Genomic DNA, 23310 nt, shown 5'->3' with positions numbered 1-23310 from the left:
AACAAGCAGGAATTGTTAGTTATTTGGTTCATTAAGGATGACTGACAAATACGAAAACTGAAACAGAAGATGACCAGTGTGACACAGTTTACCAGTGGATGAGGAGAAGGGAATGTTAAGAGTGGTAGTTGATGAAAGACTAGTGGGCTGAACTAGTGATACAAACAAGCAGGAATTGTTAGTTATTTGGTTCATTAAGGATGACTGACAAATACAAAAATTTAAACAGAAGATGAACAACATGAGAGACAGCTTACCAGTGGATGACGTGAAGGATAAGTTAGTTGTGGTAGTTGATGAAAGACTAGTGAGCTGATCTAGTGATACAGACAAGCAGGAATTGTTAGTACATTAGTTCATTAAGTATGACTGACAAATATGGAAACCAAAACAGAATATGACGAAAGAAAGAGAGAGCTTGCTAGTGCATGAAGTGATAGTTGTGGTGACAGATGGCAAAGTAGAGAAAATATAAATGAAATGACTCACAAGGGATGAGTAACAAATGTTGAAACCAAAATAAAAGATATCCACCATAATAGAGCTTACCAGTGGATAAACTGGTAGGAATGTTAGTCATGGTAGTTGATGAAATGGTAGCGGGTTGAACTAGTGACACAGACAAACAGGTAAGATGAGGGAGATGACCACATAATATGAATGAAAATGTCAAACTAAAGCTACAGATTTTCAATGGAGGAGAGATCTAACCAGGGGATGAGCTGGTCAGAATGTTAGTTGCAGTGGTAGACAAAAGAGTAGTAGGCTGAACTAGTTACAGAGACGAGCAGAAATGAGATAGGAAAAGGCTTCACTCAATATAAATAAAAATGTTACAACTAAAACGTGCATCACTGCTTAGCTGAATATCTGTTTTGTGCTGCATTTATAATCTAGTCCATTTATGAAACATATATATTGTGTATTTTAGTCTATGTCATACATATACATCAAAGCAATAAATGGTATTATGAGTCTGATGTTTATATCTATTAAAGTGACTTTTTTCTTAACAAAAAGCTTTTCCCCCATTTGCAGTAGTACAGGTACATTGGAAGGCGTCTCTTCACATATCGCATCATGCTCATCTTTAAGGCATGCATACACATACACACACACACAAACGCGTCGGGTAAACATCTCTTTTTCGGGTTATAAAAATATCTTTATAGCCTGAATGGTTGGCATGAACAGGAACTGACCGCCAATAAATGAATTCCAGGCTTATAAGTAGGATTCGTGGGCCAATATCAAATGATGGTTCTCTATTGACTGTTTGTTTCTGGTCTTTTCACCCAGATAAACTGTTTAGGAAATGGACGTGCAACGCTTGTCAGCTCCTCGGGAATTTCATCTGATCGGGGGACTTCCTGAAATGTAACCTGCTTGTTATAGGTGAAATATCACAGTAGGGCAGATTTGCCAAAATGCTCGGGCCGGCAGAGCAAGCGAGGAACGTTTAAAAGTGAACATGGAGCAAAGTCTCTAGCTGATGAAGCACAGCATCGTATGAACCACCATTTACAGGACAGGCAGACAACAGCAAAGAAGTTTAACAAGAAAATGCCCTGTGCATTGACTAGTCTGTAGTGCAAGTTTTCTGTCTGTTTTCTAGCACTTGAGTACTGGCTCCCCATGGTTGTCTGTGGGCCTTTTCCAACAATACAAGCCAGTGTAACCAATGACAATGACCAGATGACTCCTTCTGTCTAAATCGAATGCCAAACATTTAGCAAATCACATTTAACGATGAAAAACTAATAAACAAACAAACAAAGACAGACACGTGACTTTCTAAGCATACCAACACATGCACAAACATAAGACAGTTGCTCAAACTTGGATACACTGGAGTGCCTAAGCGTTTGCAACAAGATCAAGGCAACGCAACACTGCAAAGACAGGACAACTGCCCCCACCTCAAAGATCCTTACCAGAAATTGTTCCATATTTTGAGTTAAAAAAAAAAAAAAGTTCTACAGCACACTAATCTGTACAATAGCTCTACTTAGTATGCTAATGATCTGATGAAAGACCTCAAGAACTTTACACCATGAAAACACATCACGATTGTCATAATTTAGTATCATGCAAATTCTTTTCAGCTGGGGTGATAGGTAGTATTCATTCTTGTCGTTCCTTATATACACATCATCCATCATATACTAGCAAATTAAACAAGAAGACTGCGATTCTCTCACAAGGTTGTAATGAGTCAAAAACATAACAAACGGATAATAATCTGAATAAGACACAGTGTCTGAGATCTTTGACTATGAACAACAGAACAAATGCATACATTTTGCAGGTAGCTTGATATATTCTGTCTGAAAGGTATCAAATACACGCTGGATATCCATTGACATGTATGATAATGCGAGTTTGATTCCTACCTGGGCAGTTCAAGCCTGGGGAAGGACAGACGGTGGGCGAAATGGAGGGTAAGCTTGAACCTTAAAGATAAACGTAAAATAAACCATTATATTTCCCACAGTTCTGTTACAAAATGTTATAACTGTAAAATAACTTAGTAAACTGAGTTATTTACTGTAGCATATGAGAGAGTACAGTACTGAAATGCATCTAAGCCTCTAGTGTAGGAATAATCCATGTTTCTTTGGTATTTTGCATTTATGAATCTGTAAGGACTGGAGAAATTATCTTCCATATGAATAAACATAAATTTAAATACACCACGGCAAATGTTTCCCTGACATGCTAAGTGTGCCATTCTTAGGGCCTGTGATTTAGGCCATTGTAAGAGGATCAGATGGAGACAGCGACCCTTGCAAAAGGAATGTAACACGACGACGTTCAGCAAGTAATCAGGAGAATCTGTCGAATTCATTTGGGATTTATTAACTGAAAATAATGGTCATTTTGTTGAAAAGGACGAAAGGTTTTGATCTCGTTCCCACTGTTTTGAGACCATGCCCAGAAATGCTGCCTCGCTTCTGTGCAAACCTTCCAGACAGTGACATTCCGAGATGAATCCGTCTTTGTTTTCCTCTCACTTTTATTAGGGGTGTAATGAAAACTTACAAAGGCCTTTAGCTGTGCTGCAATAAAGCCGCTTATTAAGAAAGTTAAAATGACATGTAATCCAAGTAACTCAGTACAGATGCAGTATGTGTGGCTTACACAACACTGTGCACTCAAAAAATGTTTTTGCAATGTAAATATTACACAGTACGGATCTAAAAACACAGAGTGACTGACTCAGGGCTTAAGTGGATATATATACTTAGTTGTATTTACCATTATGAAGGTGTCCTGTCATAAATCCAGACACTTTTGCTAACTTGCTAAAGCTAAACTACTGAAAAAGGCCCAGCCTCTTCAGTAGAAAGGCTAAATGGAATAGTATAAAGATCACACTCTAGGTTCCAAGTATTATCATATAGGATTTCAGATTCTTGTCTTGAAGTCTAGGTAAGACGAGGCCTAAGACGAGATGGTTACTCAAAGCTGTCCCTGAACTAGGAGGGAGTCTGCATTCTGATGGCAGCAGTAGGTACTGTTCCGATTTAAAGCTGAAAATCCATAATGCTGCGGATTTAAATTCATGTGGAAGCCTTGCTGTTGTACCCTGGAAGAAAAAAAATCTGAATCGCTCTAGCGAACAAATATTTTAAAAGTGGTATTGGGCAACTCTGTAAGTTACGCAACAAAAAGCATCTGCAAAGCAGCCTGAACCATGACATGAGCGCATACAGTGAATTTCTGAGCTTACAGAGAGGTAGATGAAAGCCTAGTTAGATTAGTGATATGCCTTCCAAAAGCCAGGCCATTAGCAGCAGGGTTAGCCTACCTCTAGATTGGTAATCCCTTAAAAAATGCTAAAAATTATACAGGTTGATCTTGAGAACACTGGTAGGTCTCTAGTGTTTCACTGGGCTGTACTGGGCCATATGAAGAGGTCCCAGTGGAAACAGAAGCCATGCGTCCTTTTCTGTTTAAAGGTCTTTTCTTGTCCTTTAAAAATTATCCTTAATGAGATATGATCAGCTGAGATTCAATTGTGGGTGACAGCCTTTAAGAGTCTAAAAACTGACTCACAAGCAGCAAAATTAAATTTCACTTTAAAGCAAAGGACACATATGGCAAATATTAGTGAGACCAGGAATACTGAAAAGTGTTGACGTCCATTTGAATACTTTGTCTTGGGTTTATTCGTAGAGGGCTGCTATCAAAATCAGTTTCATGTAGAATCCTAATCTGATTTCTTTTTGAGACACTCCATCCATGGAAAATCAACAAAGAATCTTAAATAGCACTTTATAAATCAGGACATTTATAGTTTAATGTCAGCAAACAAGCATGTTTTTAACAGATATTAAAGATCACGAAGCTCCAGCAAGCAAGCCGGTGGTTAGTAGCACACTCACCACTAGATGGCGCAGCTGCTGTTAAATGTATGCAATTTGGGTAACAGACTGTAAAAGAAGATTAAACATTAGTACGTTTAATTTCACTGTTGCGTCATCCAAAGTGAAGGCATCTCAAAACAAGAGCATAAAGCAAAATGGGTTTCACATGCTAAAATCAATGGTAGGCGCAGTCCATATGATAACATTCAGCTGGGATTAACAAAAAAGCCATTCAAATAATTAAAGGCAAACGTAAATTTAATGAGGAATAACACTCTTTTCCCATTAAACACCTCATAGAGGGATATATTTTCAGTCTTTCCTCAATTGCGTTTGTAGTTTTGCACTTCAAAAAAAATGTGAAGGAATGTTTTGGTTTGGTTTTCACATCCATCCATTTTCTGTAACTGCTGGTCCTATTCAGGGTCGAAGTGGGTCCAGGGTCTATCTTGTTGGCTATGGACACAAGGCAGGGAAGAACCAGGAAGAGGCACCAACCCATGCCACACCTATGGGCAATTTGAGAACTCCAGTTAACCTCAGCATGTTCTTAGACTATAGGGGGAAACCAGGCTACCTGAACCCCACAAGAAGAACATGCAAACTCCACAGACGTGGAACCCCGGCGGAGACTCGAACCCGGGTCCCAGAGGTGCGAGGCAACAGTGCTAACCACCGCACCTCCCCAAATTTTAAGTACATAATATTTAATAAATGAGCTGTTTCCACCTAACCTGCAGCAAAAGTGGCCTCTCTCACAAATAGGACCAGCCTTTGTAGTCAGAAGACGGAAAGTGTTTTGTCGGCCATTGGATGTATGACCATGAGTGTTGAAATAAACAAAAAGTAGCTTCTAATTTGTGTGTTTGATTCGGACCACGTTCTGCCAAAGCTTCAGCATTATCTAGGGCACTCTGCCACTGGCTGTCCAGAGAGTGTCATCTACTTAATGTTGAAATTACTGCTGAGGTCATTGTTGTGCACTTTTTTTTTTTTGGGGGGGGGGGGGGGGAGATGTCAGGATATGCTTGGTTTGTGACATGTTTGGATTACCTTGCATAAAGCTTAAGGGCTTCAGTCCAAGTTAATCACCCTGGATAATTTGGCAAACACACCACTCCTAAATAGGGTTTTTCAGTGACAAATACCATAGCCTAGTATGAGGCCCTTCAGAAATGTTATGGAAGCTGATTCCTAGCTACAGTGTCTGGTGAGATGCATTAAAGACACTAACAGCAGCTAATGCTAATAATACATTCTGTGACCCCTGAGAACTGATTGCTACTTTAGATATCCAACATTCTGTACATGTAACATCACTCACGTATCACATCCATCTAACATATGAATGTATGTATGGAGCATTTAATTGGAAAATAAATAATAATTAATCTATAATAAATAATAATGAGAAATTAAGCAACGTATAGAGTCTATTTTTCCCCTATTTTCCGCAAAAATCCGTAAGTAAGGATCTCATCATGTACTGTAAGCAACATCATTCTCATGTTTTTCTTCATCAGCTGCTGAGAAGTGAAATCAAACCATCCTGTCGTCAGGCACATTTCGTATGTTCTAGACACAATATGGAACCATTACTCTGTATGGACACTTCAATCTCAAGAAAATGACAATGCTGAAAAAAATAAATATTAGCAACTTCAAACAGTTATTGTAACCAGAACTGAAAGTGACCAGAACTGAAATCTTTCTGTACTGAAAGCCTGTCTGTCATTCTCTCCAGTCATAGCAAACAATGTGGTTTTGAAATAGTTTTGTGGCAGGAACACTTACTGTACAATATTATACAAAACATGATACAATGGAGCACTGGCAGAATGTCAGCATTTACCGAAAGGGGTGCATTAACCATGTTCGTTAGCAGTGACGAACAATGATAGGCATACTTACTGCAGCTCAGTGTGCTGTCAGTCTGAACGTGAGCAGGCTGAACATCCCAGAATGTGTATTCCCAGTCGATGACGTTGCCGAGGGTATCACAGGTGAGGGCCTTTAGCTCTGATGTGGTCAAACTGAAATTCCACATTCTGAAATTATAAATGAATCCATCGAAACTCGTTTTGCCTCCCAACTGCAACGTCCCGCCACCTTTTATGGATCTTCCAATGGAGTCGGCGCAGGGCACCGATTTGTGGTTGCCATTGACGTACACACCGACGTTTCCTGATAAACTCGACCAGGTGAGGCAGATGGGCGTCATGGCTGATGTGAAATCGCTGGCGCTCAGGGCGTTGCCGAGCGGGCAGTTTACGCTGTTGACATTCAGCTCAATCCCTGCGCTGCCGGACTGTCCGAAGCTAATAGGGACCGTGTTTTGCTCAGAGTACGTGAAGATGGTCTCATCTGCTTTTTGACTTGTCCTTGCTATCTCGAAGCAGATGGAGAACTGCGTAAGAGCCGGGACGGTGACGTGGCTTAACAATTTGACGGTTTTCCCAGCACTTTGCGGTATCGTCACCTTTTGATTCCTTAGTGCTACGGCAACTATACAAATAAAAAAGACAGAGCTTTAGTCATCACATAACAATGAGACAAGACAGACGCCTTAGAGACTAATAACACAGCTCATTTGTGAATCTAATGTGCAGTGTTTCATGCGGTTGTATGCAAAAGTCGCAATTTCTAAGGATCTCTGTTACAAGGTGGCCGTATTAATGCAAGCAATTTCCAATGCAAAAAAAATTCAATACCTTTAAATATAAATATTTCCAGTGTACGTGAATTGAATGACAGGTACTGCCTCCATGTCTTACTCGTGACTAGATGGACATATTTTAATAAATTAAATAATTCTACGAAAAGGCTCTTAAATAGACATGAGGGCATCACCTTTCATTCAACCCTTGTGCTAACCTAATTCAGACTGTTATGTATTTGGTAAACCAGTGGACCCCTCAGGGGCTCGACCTGGACACATCAGTAGCCTGTGCCATTCAGAGCCGGAGCCCCCAATGATTTGTTTAACAGGAACACGCTTCTGTTTGATTATCCTCGGATTGATTGGCTCTGGATTGAGGCCCGGATGTCTTAAGATCGCAGCAAAGCCCCTGGACCCATCTACTTTCTAGGCATCTCAGCATCGTGTAACGGGCTTTTTCTTTGGACCTGTTTAACGATTGATAGTTTTGAACCATAGATATTGTATAACTACTTTAGCATCCTGGAACAGGGCTTTCTATTTCTCACTAGCTATTTAAAGCTCTCCAGCGCATAAAAATCTGTCGTAAAAGGACATCATTTACATTCGCTGATATGGTCCGTTTTAATAGTCTTCAGATCTGGTTGGGGAGCTTGCTGTAACTGGCTTGCATGTATCGTGAATGACAGCCAACCCTCACTGGAAATGAGGCCCACACGGCTCTCGCAGTGTCCTCGTGACATCACAGAGAATGAGGCCCACACGGCTCTCGCAGTGTCCTCGTGACATCACAGAGAATGAGGCCCACACGGCTCTCGCAGTGTCCTCGTGACATCACAGAGAATGAGGCCCACACGGCTCTCGCAGTGTCCTCGTGACATCACAGAGACGGGTCTCTGGAAGCATTTCCAACTAGAACAGAGACGTCGATCTTGTACCCATTTCGCAAAGGCCGTCGGGTATGAAAAGCTAAACGCAACATGAGAGGAGACTAGGTATTTCAGCTGGCTTCGTCAAGCTAGTCGTCCCAGCAAGCCGGATTTGGGCAGATAGGGGGGGGGGGGCTGCAAAGTCACGGTGCATTGAGTCTGAAATGAGAAGAAGACAAACTGGAGGGTGCAGTTTACTAATACGATACTAACAACGTGAGACGTTTGGGGTACTACAGTGCAGTTCTAACTCAAATCCAAGTGTGTCACATATGGTCCAGTGATGTAATCTGTAGAAAAAAATTATTGTTGGGGGACATTGCTAAAAATATCTGGATTACCGAATGTCTTTCCCCTCCTGTTGCTAAAATAAAATTTCTATGTCTTCATTCAGGAGCTTACAATCTGCCAGTTGCTTTTATATATTTGCACACTGTGTATGAAGGTATATATGTGTGCCTTTCATAAGCTGCACACTGTAACTTTCCATAATGGAGCCGGTTGTTTTCACTATCAAGAGAAAAACCTGAGTCTTCACTAATGGCAACTATGGTCATTACAGAAGCAAAGCAGATTTCTTGGCTGAAATTACACCTAACAGACCACAAAACAGTTTTCCTTTTGAAAAAGAAAGAGAGGGAAAAAAATAGGCTGTTACCCAACGATTTTACAGTTTTCTGTAAAACTAGAAAACCTTTTTAAAACACGGGAGAGGGAAAACACAGTGACCAATGTGTTACTCTTGCAGTGGCTCCTATGAGATTGTCCATCTTGTCAGCCTCAGTTTTTTTAACTTGAGTCAATTTGACAAAGCTGTTCATGTTCTTTAATGAAACCATTTTATCATAGTATTACAACACCCAGAGACAGTTATGGATGGTGTATTGCCTCAATGTTTAACTTACTTACATATTCTGAATATTTATATTGATCTAAAAATGAGGATTTGTCTCTAAAAAGGCTTTTAAAAAACTGTATGGAAAGCTAATTCCATGGGTTCACCCGCGTTTATACATACATATATGTGCTTGCAAGGTATTCAGTTGGTACAGCTGATGATAGCAAACTCCAGAGACCTAAATCAGAGGAAATCCAAAGTACCTGTAGAATTGCAGTTTGCCGGGATGGAACAGGAGCCAGAATGCAGAAATTTTAAAGGAAAGTAATGATTTTGCTACGTTAGTTAATGGAAGCAATGACAATGATGATAGTGATGATGATGAAAATTATGTCCTCTTTGGTCCATATTAAAAATAAAAGAAAAACTCCACTGTTTTTGATTGTTTTAGACTTTCACACCAATGCATACACCACAGCATTATTATCAGCCTTGATGTTATCTGCGTCATTATAAACGGGCAATCTGTCAAACTGCGTTTTTTTTTGTCTTCTCTCCCCTGTTCAGCCTTCAAACGATCACTTTTCTGCATACAGAGATGTTAATGGATCCTCTGTATTTAGAATTAAATTAATTTCAGTTTGAAGTTCGATTTATGCGTCAGGCCAGGCAATTCGTTTTTCCGGAATGGAGGAATTAAACTAAAAGAGATTAAAATTATTGGCCCGTAAATCAGGCAAACGCATAACAAGAAACAAACAAACAAATAAAAACATATCAGATTTTAAAATGAATCAAACTGGAATATTGTTATGTAACAAACCAAGTTACCTGTTACGGCCACCTGACCGAGACCAGGGGCGTAACAATTATAAACAATGAGAACAAAAAATAAACAACAATAAATATCTAAAAAGAGACGATCGCCTGCTGTCAACATACCTTGCCTGTAACTGATATTGAAGCCTCTTTTTTGAACACTAAAGTCCGAGTTAAACGACACCTCCATGAAGTTCCCCGTGGAGTTGAGGCTCAGTCCGTTGGCAGTTAAACCGCAGAACGAGACATTGTTGGTGCCGGTGTTGACCACGAGCCGGTCATAGATGCACCGCAGCGCCTCCTCCAGCTCAAAGTCGAGGAAGGTTATCTGCACGACAAACCCGGCTGGGGCCCGCAGTGTCCACCTGCATGCCTGGTTTTTGGGGTAATCTCTGGGGTAGCAGGGGGACGAAAAGGATCCCTCTGCTGCGACCAGCACCTGGGTGCAATCGACCTGACAGCCCAGCACTGCTGAACCACAATAGGAGCAACGTCACTCAAGACTTCCAAAACCAATTAGGGACAAGGACAGCAAGGACAGTCCAAAGAAGGGGACAATGAAGACAATACAGGCAGCAGTGCAGAGTCAGGCCAAGGGACACACACACAAAGTATTAGTGGAGCAGAGTACACAACAGTGTCACCCGCATCCCGTTATATGTTCTGCATGTCATCTAAACAGCTATAAATAATTTAATATAAGTATTGATCCAGGTACCATACTACAAAGAACAGATTGTTCATCTTGTATTACTTTCTGTATCGTACTAAAAATGTCCTTTAAGGTCATGATATTTGATATTTTTAAGGCAAACCTAGGTTGAAAATCTAAAGCAAAAGGAGAACACATTCATAGATGCTGTTAAAAATATGAACTGGACATGTTGAGGGGAAAAAAAATATCCCAAAGTAAATATTTAAAAATTCCACTCCTAAGCTTTAAAAGGTAACCCGAAGAGTACTTGCAAAGTACAGTTTTAATGAGTTGGAAAGGGGTCTTGGTTTAGAAAACAATGGCTTCTGTTCATCCAGGTCCACAGCACACCGGGGCCAGAAACCACAGCAAACACCAAATAAAGTCCACTGCAGAGAAATTACATTTTGTTCAGTCACTTTGTAAACCAACTTATAAACCAGTGTACATAAGCACTTATAAAATGTGAATGAGAAAAATGTCACAGACTGCTAAGAACTAAAAACAAATGTCAATTCCAAAAATTCGAGACGTCATTACTGAACATACAAAATGGTTGAATTACATGTCTTGTGTTCACCAGGCTCAGCGGGTTAGGACACAGTGCTGGTGATCAGAAGGTTGCCGGCTTAAATCCCAGGGTTGGAGGTGTGATCCCACCATTGCGCCCTTGAGCAAGGTTAACCCCAATAGCTACAGGGACTTGTTGACACTACTTTCGGAAAAAGTACATCGCTTTGGATAAAAGCATCCGAGCAAGTATAAAAGCATCTCTTCAGCAAGTGAAGAGAATTAAATCTAGGCGGATTCCTTTGACCAATTTAAAGCCTTTTATGTTTCTTTACACATGAGAACTGGATCTGGAATGAAAACATTCATCTATATACATTGTGAAATATGTGAGATACTGGAAGCGAACCTCAAAAAGAGATTCGGAAGGTCTCTGTTTCCTTAACTAGAACAGGGACGTCACACACTGAAACCCAGGGAATTCCCAAGAGCTTTCAAAGCAAACACACAGGATCAGACTCGAAGGAGTGGGACACCAGACCTCTCGCTTAGCCCACCAAGGAAAATCCACACCAGAGTAGAGTAGACTGTAACGGATGAGAGAGCGCTCGCTTTCTGTTTACCATCTGATTCTCTGCCAGCCCATCAACTGCAAAACCTTTAGTCTTTAGATGTTTTTTTGTCCCACACAAAGAATGAAAAATCTAGTCTGGTTTCGTGATCATCCTTATACGGTATGTTTTGCACCAGGCGTCACATCCCTTTCGCACCGCAGGTCTTCACATCCCAATGTACTTTCTGGCAGCCGATGCATAAAACACCTTAAGCTTATGTTTGAAACAGGGTTCCGGCGCTAAATCATCTCGGAATTCTTTGATTTAACAGGCGTCCAGGTTACAAGTCAGAATAGTTCAACTCTACAAACCCAGCATACAGATTCAAAACCGTAAGGATGTGTATTGATCAACAGCAGCAGAGCGAGCAAAATATATGCATTATCAACAACAAAACACACCTTTTTCAAGATGTTGTTTTGCCTCCCACGGTGACATAAAAAACCCATTGACAGTCTACAGTTACCTCTGAGCATAACCTTAACAAAACACTTGACATTGTAACCAAAGAACGCAAAACTAACCAAGCCCAGTGACACGGTCTCCACCAGTGGTCCCCATTCCATAGTTAGCTGAGATGTTTAAACGTTTAACTACAAACTTTACTAATATCCAATATGCAAAATAACAAAATTATTAATATCCAACTAATAATTTGAATAAAGTATAAGTCTGTGATATAGGGCTCCCATTGCAAGCAGACATTTTCCTCTTCGGTCGGTCTCAGTCCACTTTTGTCCATTATCCTGGATTCATTACACTGAAATAGGCACCATATCCACGTTATATAAGTGACTATCCAGGAAGTGGCAGGAGGTGTAAGCTTCTGGGTGTGTGATTCGGGGGGCGCTGGTTCAAGTCCACATTTGACAAACCGGTTACGTGTCTGTGGAGCATTGAGCAAAGGCCCTTAACCCCTCTGACTCCATGGGTGCCACTGCAGGTAACTGTCTTTCACTGCCAAGCATGCTCTCACCAATATGTGTGTCATGGAGGGCTAGATGGGGTAGCCAGGAGGGCTAGATGGGGTAGCCAGGAGGGGAATTTCTTCAAGGGGATCAATAAAGTGTCATTATTAGAAAGTTATTGATATGTCTCTTCTTCAATTCAAAAAGCATAAATATATAAGGTGAACAATTTATTTGTGTGTTTACATCACAGCTAATGTGACTTCATCAGTGGCTGACAGTGGGCTGGTGACCTCTGACTCACAGCGGATCTCTTTATACGGAAAGATGGCCCAGTGGGAAAGTGACACTGGTGGTGAATCAGCAGAGGGCCCAGGACGCGCTTCACACCAACGCTTTCCTCAACACGTTGGGGAGACGGACTGGGCAGGGTTTGTGGGGCAGGGTAAGCATTGAGCTAATGCTGGATCTGTTCCCTGCATCTCCAGCAGGAAATGACTGCAATGTAAATGCCACTGCGATGACTATCAACTGGACATGAGGAAAAAAAACAAAATCCCTTGTTTACCAGTGTCAATTCTAGCCATCAGCAATTCGCTGGTGGGAATCACATGGTTCACCAGAACAGGAGATTCCTCAAGGAAAAAAAAAAACCAATCAACTTAAGGTCATTGTTTGGGTTCCATTGTTTACCCTGTTGACTTCAGCGTTTGGGAGCGTATGGGCCCTTGAGAGCCACAGTGTGGGTCAAATTTGAAATGATCTGGATTTCATTATTCCTTAAACAAAAGCACAGCAGTGTAAATATTGACAGAGGAAGCAGGACACCAGCCCCTTAGCTGATAGATCTGGCAGCAGAGGTTGATTTTGAATAAGAAACGTGTTTTTAAGCTCGCCGCTCTCTCGTTAATTCATCTGTGGTTTCAAACCTGCTGATTCTTCTTTAATATTTGCTTGAGTTTGTAATGAGCCTGCCCAGGATAGCGCACTGCCAGGTGGATTATCCTGAAATGCAAGGCTTCCTCGCTTTACCGTAACACTCTTCGTTCTTAAATCCTTCCTGCCCTTTGGTCCCTGAAATTCCAGCCACCCATCGCCACACAGTGATTTTCCATAAAATTAGGTGTCCAAACAAACACTATGCTGACAAAAAAAAGAGAATTTTTTTGACCCATTTAATGGGTGCTAATTAAACACTGCATTCCTGCAAGCCAAAATATATGCAGTGCAATTATATTATGGCATAAGTGGCACATATAGTAGAGTTTGTCTGAGGTTTCGGATCGTAAATGCAATTCACGTCTCTTATTTTAGACTACGTACGCACTAAAACCTTGTGGGTAAGCTATTTCTCCAAGAAACGACATCATCAAGTGACCCATGCAACTATGCAGTGGTTAACTGCTTTCTCAATATAGTAATATAATTAGTAACAGCAATGTCAAACAACAGCAGAAAAATGCCAAATTCAACATTTCTGATAATTCTCACTGAAGACAAACAAAAAACATTGTCTTTTCATTCACTTGTTTTAAAAATACATGTAACAAAAGAACTTTTTCAGCTTGTTTGGTTATGTTTATGGAACAAAAGAAAATAAAAGACTACCGCAATGCTTTGCTGTTTTAGGGTTAAGCGCCAAACTGCGACCCCAAGATGAACACTGGAGAACAAACAACATGTCTAAAAGATTCTACGTTTAATATGTCCCTGTGGTCCCGGCAAAAATTCACAAGCTGACTGGTCCCAGGCCAGTCTGCCCAGGTTCCTGTTTATCGCGATGCTCGTCTTCGAACTCGCTCCACAGGGAGACCACAAATTGTTCTTTGTTTTCATTATGCTTCAGTGTTTCTTAATTAAGATAATGATTTATTTGTTACGCGAACCAATGTATTTTTATTGCTGACAAGCTATACCTGCAAGGCTGTCATTAACATGTCAACATGTTGACGTACAGTTTTCTCCATGGCCCTTGGGGCCTTGAGATATAAGCAACAATTAAAGAACAGCGATCCCCCCACCCCCCACCCGAGCCCTGGCCCACTGCAAAATTTAATTTATATGGCTTCAAAGCAAAGGACGGACTTTGATTGCTGTTGATTATTTTGTCGCTTATGACATTGTGATGACTGGAGGCATTAATCACTGGTTTTGGAAAGCTCTCTATCAGAGACTGGCAGCAGTGGCCGTGGTCACATCAAGGGGGGCTGTGATCCGCACACCTGCCCTCCACCCCTCCAGGTATCCAGGTGCTGCCCACCTCTCCTGTCTGTCACGAGCAGCTTAATTGCCTGAGTCATTCAGAGGCTGCCTGGCTTTTAATTGTGACCCTAGGGCTCATTTTAAGCATGGACAAGAAAAGCGATTATTCTTTGTACAGCTGGAAGATGGATGGATGATTAATGGATGGATGGAATTTGTGGATTCATCAATGTATTTTTAATGAAAAACAATAAGTTGTGCCAATAAGTCATGCTTGGGATCCCAACCGTAAACAATGACAGGGCTGTATTAATACTGACTGATCACTTGGCGTGTTTACGGGCCATTGTAGCATGTTATGGCTCCATGCTTCACAGGAAGGTGAAGGAGTGGGTGCTCCCTCTGGTGGATTCGTCCCCACAGGTCCACGCTAACACTCCGATCAGTTTAATAAACTCACCGGGACTGTAGCATCGATCGTAGCGCGTAGACAAAGTGGCAATGTGCTCCTTACCGAGACCAACACGATTCGCCGCTAACGTGACGCCACAGACGTTTTATTATTTCCCAGCACTGGCTCCGCCGCGATCCAAGCCACCTCGGAACTGGCGCCAGCTCTTTAAAAGTTTCGGCACAGCTCAGTCTGCCAATGTGAACAAACACGGCCAGCTATACTATGACACACTTCTCACAGGAGAAGAAAAGGCGCTTTTAAAACAGCGCGTAATGCTGCCGGCTGCCCCCATTGCGAGTCACCAATCCGTAAAGAAGGTGCGTTAACCCATTCGCCTGCTTCTGTCACTCTTGCAGTGACAAAAAAAGTAAATCAAAACTAGTGTGCCGTTAATTCATTTATCGTTGAATTGATCCAGCCCATGCACTTTGCAGCAGAAAGTACTGCCGTGCAGATACAAAGCAGCATGACGGGTGACGTCATTTGGTTATGAGTTTCAGTAATCTTAAACTCTGGAAAATTAAGTTAAACAGCTTCCTTAGCGACAGACTTGAGTCCTTTGTCGGAACGCGGACTAGCACATCCCAGTCACCTCCACATTATTATTACGTTTATTTCTTACTTACAGCTGACCAAATCTTAACCAAAGATGCACCAGAACCATTTTTTAAGCATGTGCAGTGTTTTTTGATCCACTCTATGAAATGACCCGATCATAAATTAGACTGAGCTGTCATCGCCAGTAAAACCAAAACTGTTTATTTTAGTCTTTGACGTCCATGGTAAGGAATATAAATATTTCTAACGCCATCCATCACTGCTTCGTCCCTAGTCTTTTCCAGACGGATCGAGGAATATGCTTCACGTGGCATCCGCTCATCGTCCAATCAACAGCAACAGAGGACCCTCTATGTCCCCGGTCGGTTGGGAAACGCTGTGTTTGTCGGGGTTATAATGAAATGACAGAAGCTTGGGAGCGGTTTCTCCCTTCAGGAGTGTCCTGCATATGATTTTTCTGGACTTGAGTAAAAACCCGGGAGTCTATCTTCAAAGGCCATTGGTTGCCGGAGAATGTTAGTGATTAAAGCAGTTCAGACATGGGGACATAGACACCATGGACAAAAGGAGCAAGCATATACAGATAAATGAACAGAAAGATAGGTAGCAGACATGCATAGGATATAAGGAAAACATCATGGAGATGAAAGAAATTCTTCCCAATAATCATCAGCATAAGTCTGCTTTGATCTCTCGAAAGCAGCGTTTCTCAATCCGGTCTGTGGGGCCATGCAGACAATGCACATTTTTGCTTGTTTTCAGCTCCTGCTAGGGGCCAAAAACATGGACTGTCTGTGGGTCGCCGAGGACCGGGTTGGGAAACACTGCTCGAACAAACAAAAATACCTATGAGAAACTGAAAACGAATGCAAAACGTAAGGATGTTACTATAGGAGAAGGCCACTCTTACCTGATTCCTGGATGTGCATTAACAGCAAGGCGAGTGAAAGAATTTTCTCTAACTTCCATCTCCACCACCTACTGCTTATATGAGACATCCTGCAAATTCAGAACAAGAAAAAAAATTCATCAATATGCTATTGTTCCGGAACAAGGAGGAAACGATGGCTTAAGTTAAGATACTATTGTTGCTGTTTTAGAAGCCTGCTTATCATACCACAGATGTTGTGACCTCTAACACTGCCACTACTTACATTATGCAAACGCATGCGCACAGGTTTAGACACGTACGCTGTACAATACCTCTTTTCATTCTTATTTTGCTTGTAATTTGGGGAGACGGATTTTAATTGTGTGCTCATAGCACAGAAGCAGCTAAATTTAGAAAGACCACGTTAATAAATCACAGCTTAGCTACACAATAAATTACTGTACTGTGTATAATGTTTCCCAAGGAAGAGAACTGCACAGGGAATTGCTGACAGATCAAACAAGCTTTTACGGTATTTTTATACTAAAACTATACAAAAATACAGCAACTGCCTACATACTAGACTATTATTAATTATTTTTATGTATATCTGAATCTTTAAAGTTTACCAGAATCAGAATCCTTTCATCTACCAAGTACATGGAATTTGTTTTGCTGTATGGCCTGGCATGAGGTATACAACTTTAATCAAGTTTAATTGTATGCCACAATAATACCCAAATGTATTACGTAATATACAGTATATTACACAATATATACTACACATGCACTATATGGCCAACAGTATGTGGACACCAGCTTGTCCAACATTGTGTCACTAACTAAGAGTATTATGTTCATTGGTCCATTGCTCCTAAGATGGCTTATACTCTTCTGGAAAAGCTTTCCATCGCATGTTGGAACGTCGCTTCCCTGCCATTCAGGTTGGGAGATCATGTCCCTTTCTGTGAGCTTGTGCACCACTTTACGAATGAACTTGATCCTGGATGTTTTGACCTTCTCTTCATTTACCATTGACCACAAGGATAGATGTAACAGAGCAGAAATGTGGCATCCTGACTTGTTGGAAAGACGGGGGGGCCATGATGGTGTCAAGTGGAAGGTCACCAGCCTTTCCAGTACAATGACCCACTCTGCTACCTATGCTTGTCGCAGAAGATGTATGATGAATTAAACACCTGTATCAACAATGGGTGTGGATTAATTAGGCAGTTCCTCTAATTAATAGGGGTGTCCACATATTTTTGACCATATAGTGTATATTGTACACACGGACCAAAATTATTGGCGTATAAATGTATCAAAATAAACTATTTTGAAAAGTGAAGGTCGTCGTGATAATAAAGCTATTGTGTAGGAAAAGGCCAAGCCAACATGCTGCCACATGAGGATCACGCATGAGCACGGCATTGAAACGGAAAGGCGGCATTTTGTCTCCTCATGCAAAACTGTAATAAAACCAGTTAACTGGAAGCCACAGAACCAGAAACACACCTCTTCACAAGTTCCTGCTCTAGGACACTCAGGAAGGCAATTTAATCTTCTGTTACGCAACTCGTTTTCGAGCGGCTTGCCATGAAAACGGTGGTCTATTATCCCATTTCAGCTAAACTGTTAGCCTCCAGACATCAATTAGCTTCCAGATGTCAACCAACAAAAATATGAACTGCGTAGAGGGCCCACATATTTACATCTGGAGAGTTCATATTTTTTCACTAACCTGTACCTGCTAATTTGACCAATAAACCAGCAACAAATGAAAACCTAAAAGGTGTGATTTAAATGCAGTATATCACAGTTGCTGTAAAGAAGAGGTTTTTAATTGCATTGTCACTTAAAATACGCATACTTCATTCCGGGCAGTCACGTAGGGGATTGTATCACTCTTCACTCCAACCATTTAACTGACGTTAGTTACATTGTATTAACTAATCATATTCTGGTGCAAAAATTCCACAGAATAATGGAGTCGAGGAATCCTTTGCCAAGAGTCACTGCTCTCTGTCAACAGAGAACAACTCAGGTGTCCCAGGCCTGGATTACTCTGTCTGCCTTTCTGTGTAATTCAGCTGCAGGCTTTACTGACCACCTCCTTGTCTATCTGAAATGATCCTGGTCTATGCTGAACACAGTACAGCCAAAAATAAGAAAGAATAATAAACACCTGCTCCCATTGAGTAAAGCCTAAATTGTTGTTTCCAGTATCAATAAACATGTATTTAAACAAACATTATAAAAATAAATTTCATCCAGACATTTATTAGATGCATAATCGGAAAAGGTGACTCATATCAGGATCTATATTAATTTAATCCCCTAGGCGGTATTGAAAGGTTTAACATCAATGTACAACATAACACAACATATTTGCTGACTCCAGGTTACGGACATTAAGCTGCTTAATTATGAGAACGAGGACTGTGGTCTTTCTCTTGTTTTTTTCAAAGGTGTTCCAGTAAATGTTTATCAGCTACTAGATGAGTTGAGGTATGGGAAGGAAGCTTATAGTGTCTTCATGATAATACAGCTTCCTGAAGCTCAGTAAATAAAAAAATTGTGTTATCAATATTAAGGTCATGGGTTGAAGTCCCAGTGAACACACGTGAATTGTAGACGTTCCCTCTATCAGATGAGTGTAAATCTCAGTATGAGGTTCTTCACATGCCAGATGAGCACTGACAGAGAAGAGACTAAGGGGCCATCGACACAAAGCCTAAAGCTCACCCATCATATTCTTATTCAATCAACAGATACTATTTTCGCCCTTACAGGTCTATAGTTTTTCTTTTTACTTTCATTATGTTATCAGTGCCGTAGAATAACCTTTAAATCTACCCATAGTTCCCAAGAAGCCACATATTTCAACAGTTTCTCAGTTTTTAGACAGATAATAACTTAATGTAGATAATGCGTAATGTAGGGTTCAAACCCACGTAGGTCTCACTGAGAGATTGTGTAAGACTGTTCTGGCCAAAGCATCCATATATTTTCTTTGTTTATTTCTTACCAGTCAGTGATATCAAATGGCTGATACTAAATGTATGCAGTCACTGTTATTACGAAACAACCGGACAGGGCTAAGCGGATCTCGTCTCCTATAAATATGCAAATACTGCATATTTGCCGCCCTGCTGTTGGAAGAGCAGTAGAGTCACATAAAGAGTCTGATTCATCTAATGACAAGTGCATTAAGTCCCCAACTGGATGGAATTTACAAGTTTAAAGCAGTCTATGGTTCCTGGCAAAACTCCCAATGTCAGAGGAATTCCACCATCTAAGCTAAAAACTTGTATGCTGTTTAAGATTAGCAGCGCCCAGGTTACAGTCGATAATAATCACATACAATAGGGGTGTGGAGTGCTGAGACAAAATTGTCATCCAAGCAAAGGCTTGGATTCATTCTTTGCTCAAACTGAGGCCATCTCTGTACAAATGTCCACATAGCTGTTGCCAGTCAATACATATCTTAAAGTTATAAGGTACACACGCTTCAGCAATTAAGAAATCTTTTACAACTTCAGATTACCGTAAGGAGCGTTATCTTGTTTGCACAGAAAATAGTCTTTAGTTAAGGTGCAACTGGGTCTGATCCTGGTTCCCATCCAAAAATACTTGAATCACAGAGTTTTTTTTTTTTTTTTGGATTATATTGACCAGATTCTAATGTTTATTAGACAATTACTTAAAAAACAGGCTGATCTTTGTGAAATGTATTGAAGTTTACGAATACTGATATAGGCCTATTTGGAATTTCATCTTAGAGACCAAAGAGATTTAGGACCATAGGGAAGCATCCTAATCAGAAGACCTAACACTTTACTTGATGGGACACAAATACTTAGTAATAACTCAGTTACTTCTAAATAACTCAGTTAATTAGGTTCCTTAATGATGAACAAATATGAGATCAGTATTTAAGTCGGGTTATTCCTGACTTGTTCCTTCAGTAGTTATTTCAGTATTTCACAGCCCCCATTGTCACTGGGACTGTAAAGAATAATTGTATATTATTATTATTAAAGGAACACTTTTGTACCATTGATGGTACATTAATGCTGTTTCTACCTTTGGGATGTTCCTCGGAGATCATTTCTGTACCTTAAAATGTACATTTACAAGGATACTGCCCCAGCGACAAGCAAAGGTTTAATTTTTTTACCTTTTTTTGTGCGTGTAGTAACAAGACATATGTCACGATTCATTAATGATGAATTAACATGAGAGAAGTACGTAACTAAGACTTAGCTTGTGGTTAATTAATACATAAGTAATAACATAAGACTATATTAGTTGTGCGCCGTCAAATATAGTGTTACCATATTTTCTTATCAGATGAAACACTAGCACACGCATCAATTTATTGCAGCCAGTTAATAACAGATATAATAACTGTGTGTAGGCTTTGTAAACCATCTGGGTCAGGAATCACATTCATTTTCCATGTAATTGCTTTTTCATGAGTACTTTTCACATCCTGTAATTTGTCTGTAATCGCTATTTGAAATTCCACATTTGCTTTATAAAACTAGCAGCTAATCTGGCATCCCAACCACAAGGAAGCATGGCGGAGAAATGCGTTGTTGACGCTGTAATTATACCCACACTTTCATATACATATATTATTAATATATATTCCATAGCTTTGTTCCTCATGGGATTTAAGTCTGTAAACTGCAAAAGTGCACGCGTCCATTCCAGCACTGACTTCGCCAGTGCGCTGGCTCATACACATCCATTTTGTGGGTTTTACAACTAACTTTTGTTTTTATGATAGTAAATGCTTGAGAATGAAAACACTTTTGACGAGATAATATATTTAGTAACGTCCCATATCACATTACTACTTATGTCAAAGTTCAGTTTTACAGAAACCTCATGTAAATGCACTTAGGTGTCTTAAAAGATACATCGAGAGATGGTTCGTAAGACATAATTGAGCAAATGAGTAGAACAAGCTTTTATGGAAGCATTAACACGCATTATGTTACAATCCTAAAACACCCCAAAGACAAGAAAACCACAGAAAGTATAAAGAAATACAGGATTCCATTCAAACTGCATAAAAAGTATAATAAATTTTGTACTTACATGCTCTTTTATTGTAGAGGCAGTTATCTCTTTGAAGAATCATTATTTCTCAATTTTTCCTTCCATGGAAGGTTTTTTTGCCAAGGCGTTTTTGGACCGTTATCCCTAAATCCGCATTGAAGGAAAGACGGTAATACAATGTTCTGAGCAAGAAGTCTGTGTCTTAGTGCTGCTGAAGCTGCTGTGCCGGTGGAGATGCTGGGACTCGCAGCAGGACGGTCGCTAGACGGGGCTCCGCCGCTGGAGGCTGTTCCTCTTGGCGCCCCACCCTGAAAACATCAGCCATATTCATCAGGTTTCAGAAGTGACCTCAATCTGTTAAAATCATAAAGACCCGCAACATGCGCTCCATAACATTTCAAGAAGTATATTAAAAGTAGACGTATACTAAAGAATGCAATAGTGTGAATAAAGACTCGCATCACAGTATTTATTATATGTAGCTGTATTTTATCTCCACTGCTCCGTGGCGCAATTAAGTTCCTGCAGTTGTAATAATACGCTTCACGGGTGAAAAAAATAGTATAGTAGGAAATGGTGTAAAAGATGCTACACATTTGCTTTTAACGTCAGTAATAGAGATCTTCCTTGCAGATTAGCTCGGGTGGTAAAATCGGTAACCTGGATTTGCATATTGCGCTCAGTGCATTAAATTTACTTATTTTGATCTCAAACCATATATTTACATGATTCATCGGATCGACGGTCATCATCATTTTAGCACGCCGTTAACGGCGAAATCCGCTGTATTTAAGTTGCGTTATTCATTACTTGTTCAATAAACTGAACTTTACCTCAACGAAATGAATGAATGTTAGAGAACAGTATTGAAAAATCCCTGCGATTTCTATCGTCCCTGTCAGTCGATCAAAGAAAGTAATGGTGCGTACGCATAGCTAAGCCCAGCCTAAGACTTCAGGCTTAGTTAAGAGCACCTGTTATATATATGGCGTGAGCCCGGAACGCTATAAATAGAAAATCAAGGGCCGGAAAATTACTGCACAATGACAATGGATAGCTCAGTTGGGATTGGCATAATATAAGAAGTTAGTCACAGCGCAAAATTCCGACCTGAAGTCGCAGTTCACTCGATCACTTAAATGTCAATGGAAGCTTATTCAAACTTCCCTTTCATTTAGACGTTATAACTGGCATGTAACATTATGCTTTTTATTATGTTCGTCGCTCCTGGCATAGTATAAGTAATATACAAGTTATAAGTTATAACGCTTCATTAATATTTGTCAGGTGATGACCCGTGTGCTTTTTCCATAAGATGGTATTTGCACTTTAGTTCGACTCGTATCACACTAAAAAGAAATCGGTCAGCTTATATGCATTTTACTTGTATTGTATGTATCTTTAGAATGTCAATTCGTTACAGCTAGTGAAGTAAGACTATGTTAAGGACAATGAGATCACAAGCAAACGCCTTCAATAAAAATCACAAAAACAAAGTGTTGCACCCCGCCGCAGAAAAAAAAAACAAAAGTGTATATGGAAAAATCCCCTGTAATTTTCATTTGCATCATCACACCTTTGAAGCAAAAATGCGGAAGGAAGGGAGTCAGGCAAATGTCGATGCTTGGAAGTGATAACGGAGTGGGTGGGGAGAGACGCCGGTGGCAGGGCGCAGCGCTGCAGCGCAGCAAGACAGGAGCGCGAGTTTGCTAATTAATTATGGCTGCAATCCCACGCGCTGATGCGATACATCATATTCATCACGTCCCGAATACAACGTTACAGTATTGCTTTTCAACTACTTTTCATAACTT

General features: G+C 40.5%; 1 protein-coding gene across 2 annotated transcripts in view; it reads right to left on the bottom strand.

The window, feature by feature from the left end:
• Nucleotides 1-22440, bottom strand: part of adgrg6 (adhesion G protein-coupled receptor G6) — a 45967-nt gene extending 23527 nt beyond the window's left edge. For both annotated transcript variants that reach the window (XM_048985682.1, XM_048985683.1), the window contains exons 1-6: nt 22330-22440; nt 21536-21804; nt 16466-16554; nt 9739-10086; nt 6282-6875; nt 2394-2453 (exon numbers count right to left, since the gene is read on the bottom strand). In XM_048985682.1, the coding sequence (XP_048841639.1) occupies nt 2394-2453; nt 6282-6875; nt 9739-10086; nt 16466-16554; nt 21536-21537 (1093 nt within the window). In that variant the 5' untranslated portion in view covers nt 21538-21804; nt 22330-22440. The remainder of the gene's footprint in view (nt 1-2393; nt 2454-6281; nt 6876-9738; nt 10087-16465; nt 16555-21535; nt 21805-22329) is intronic.
• Nucleotides 22441-23310: the final 870 nt, after the last annotated feature.

The sequence above is a fragment of the Brienomyrus brachyistius genome, chromosome 19 (genome assembly GCF_023856365.1).
Source record: "Brienomyrus brachyistius isolate T26 chromosome 19, BBRACH_0.4, whole genome shotgun sequence".
Taxonomy (NCBI): Eukaryota; Metazoa; Chordata; class Actinopteri; order Osteoglossiformes; family Mormyridae; genus Brienomyrus; species Brienomyrus brachyistius.
The sequence above is the reverse complement of the archived record's forward strand: the minus strand, read 5'-3'. Positions and strand labels throughout refer to the sequence as shown.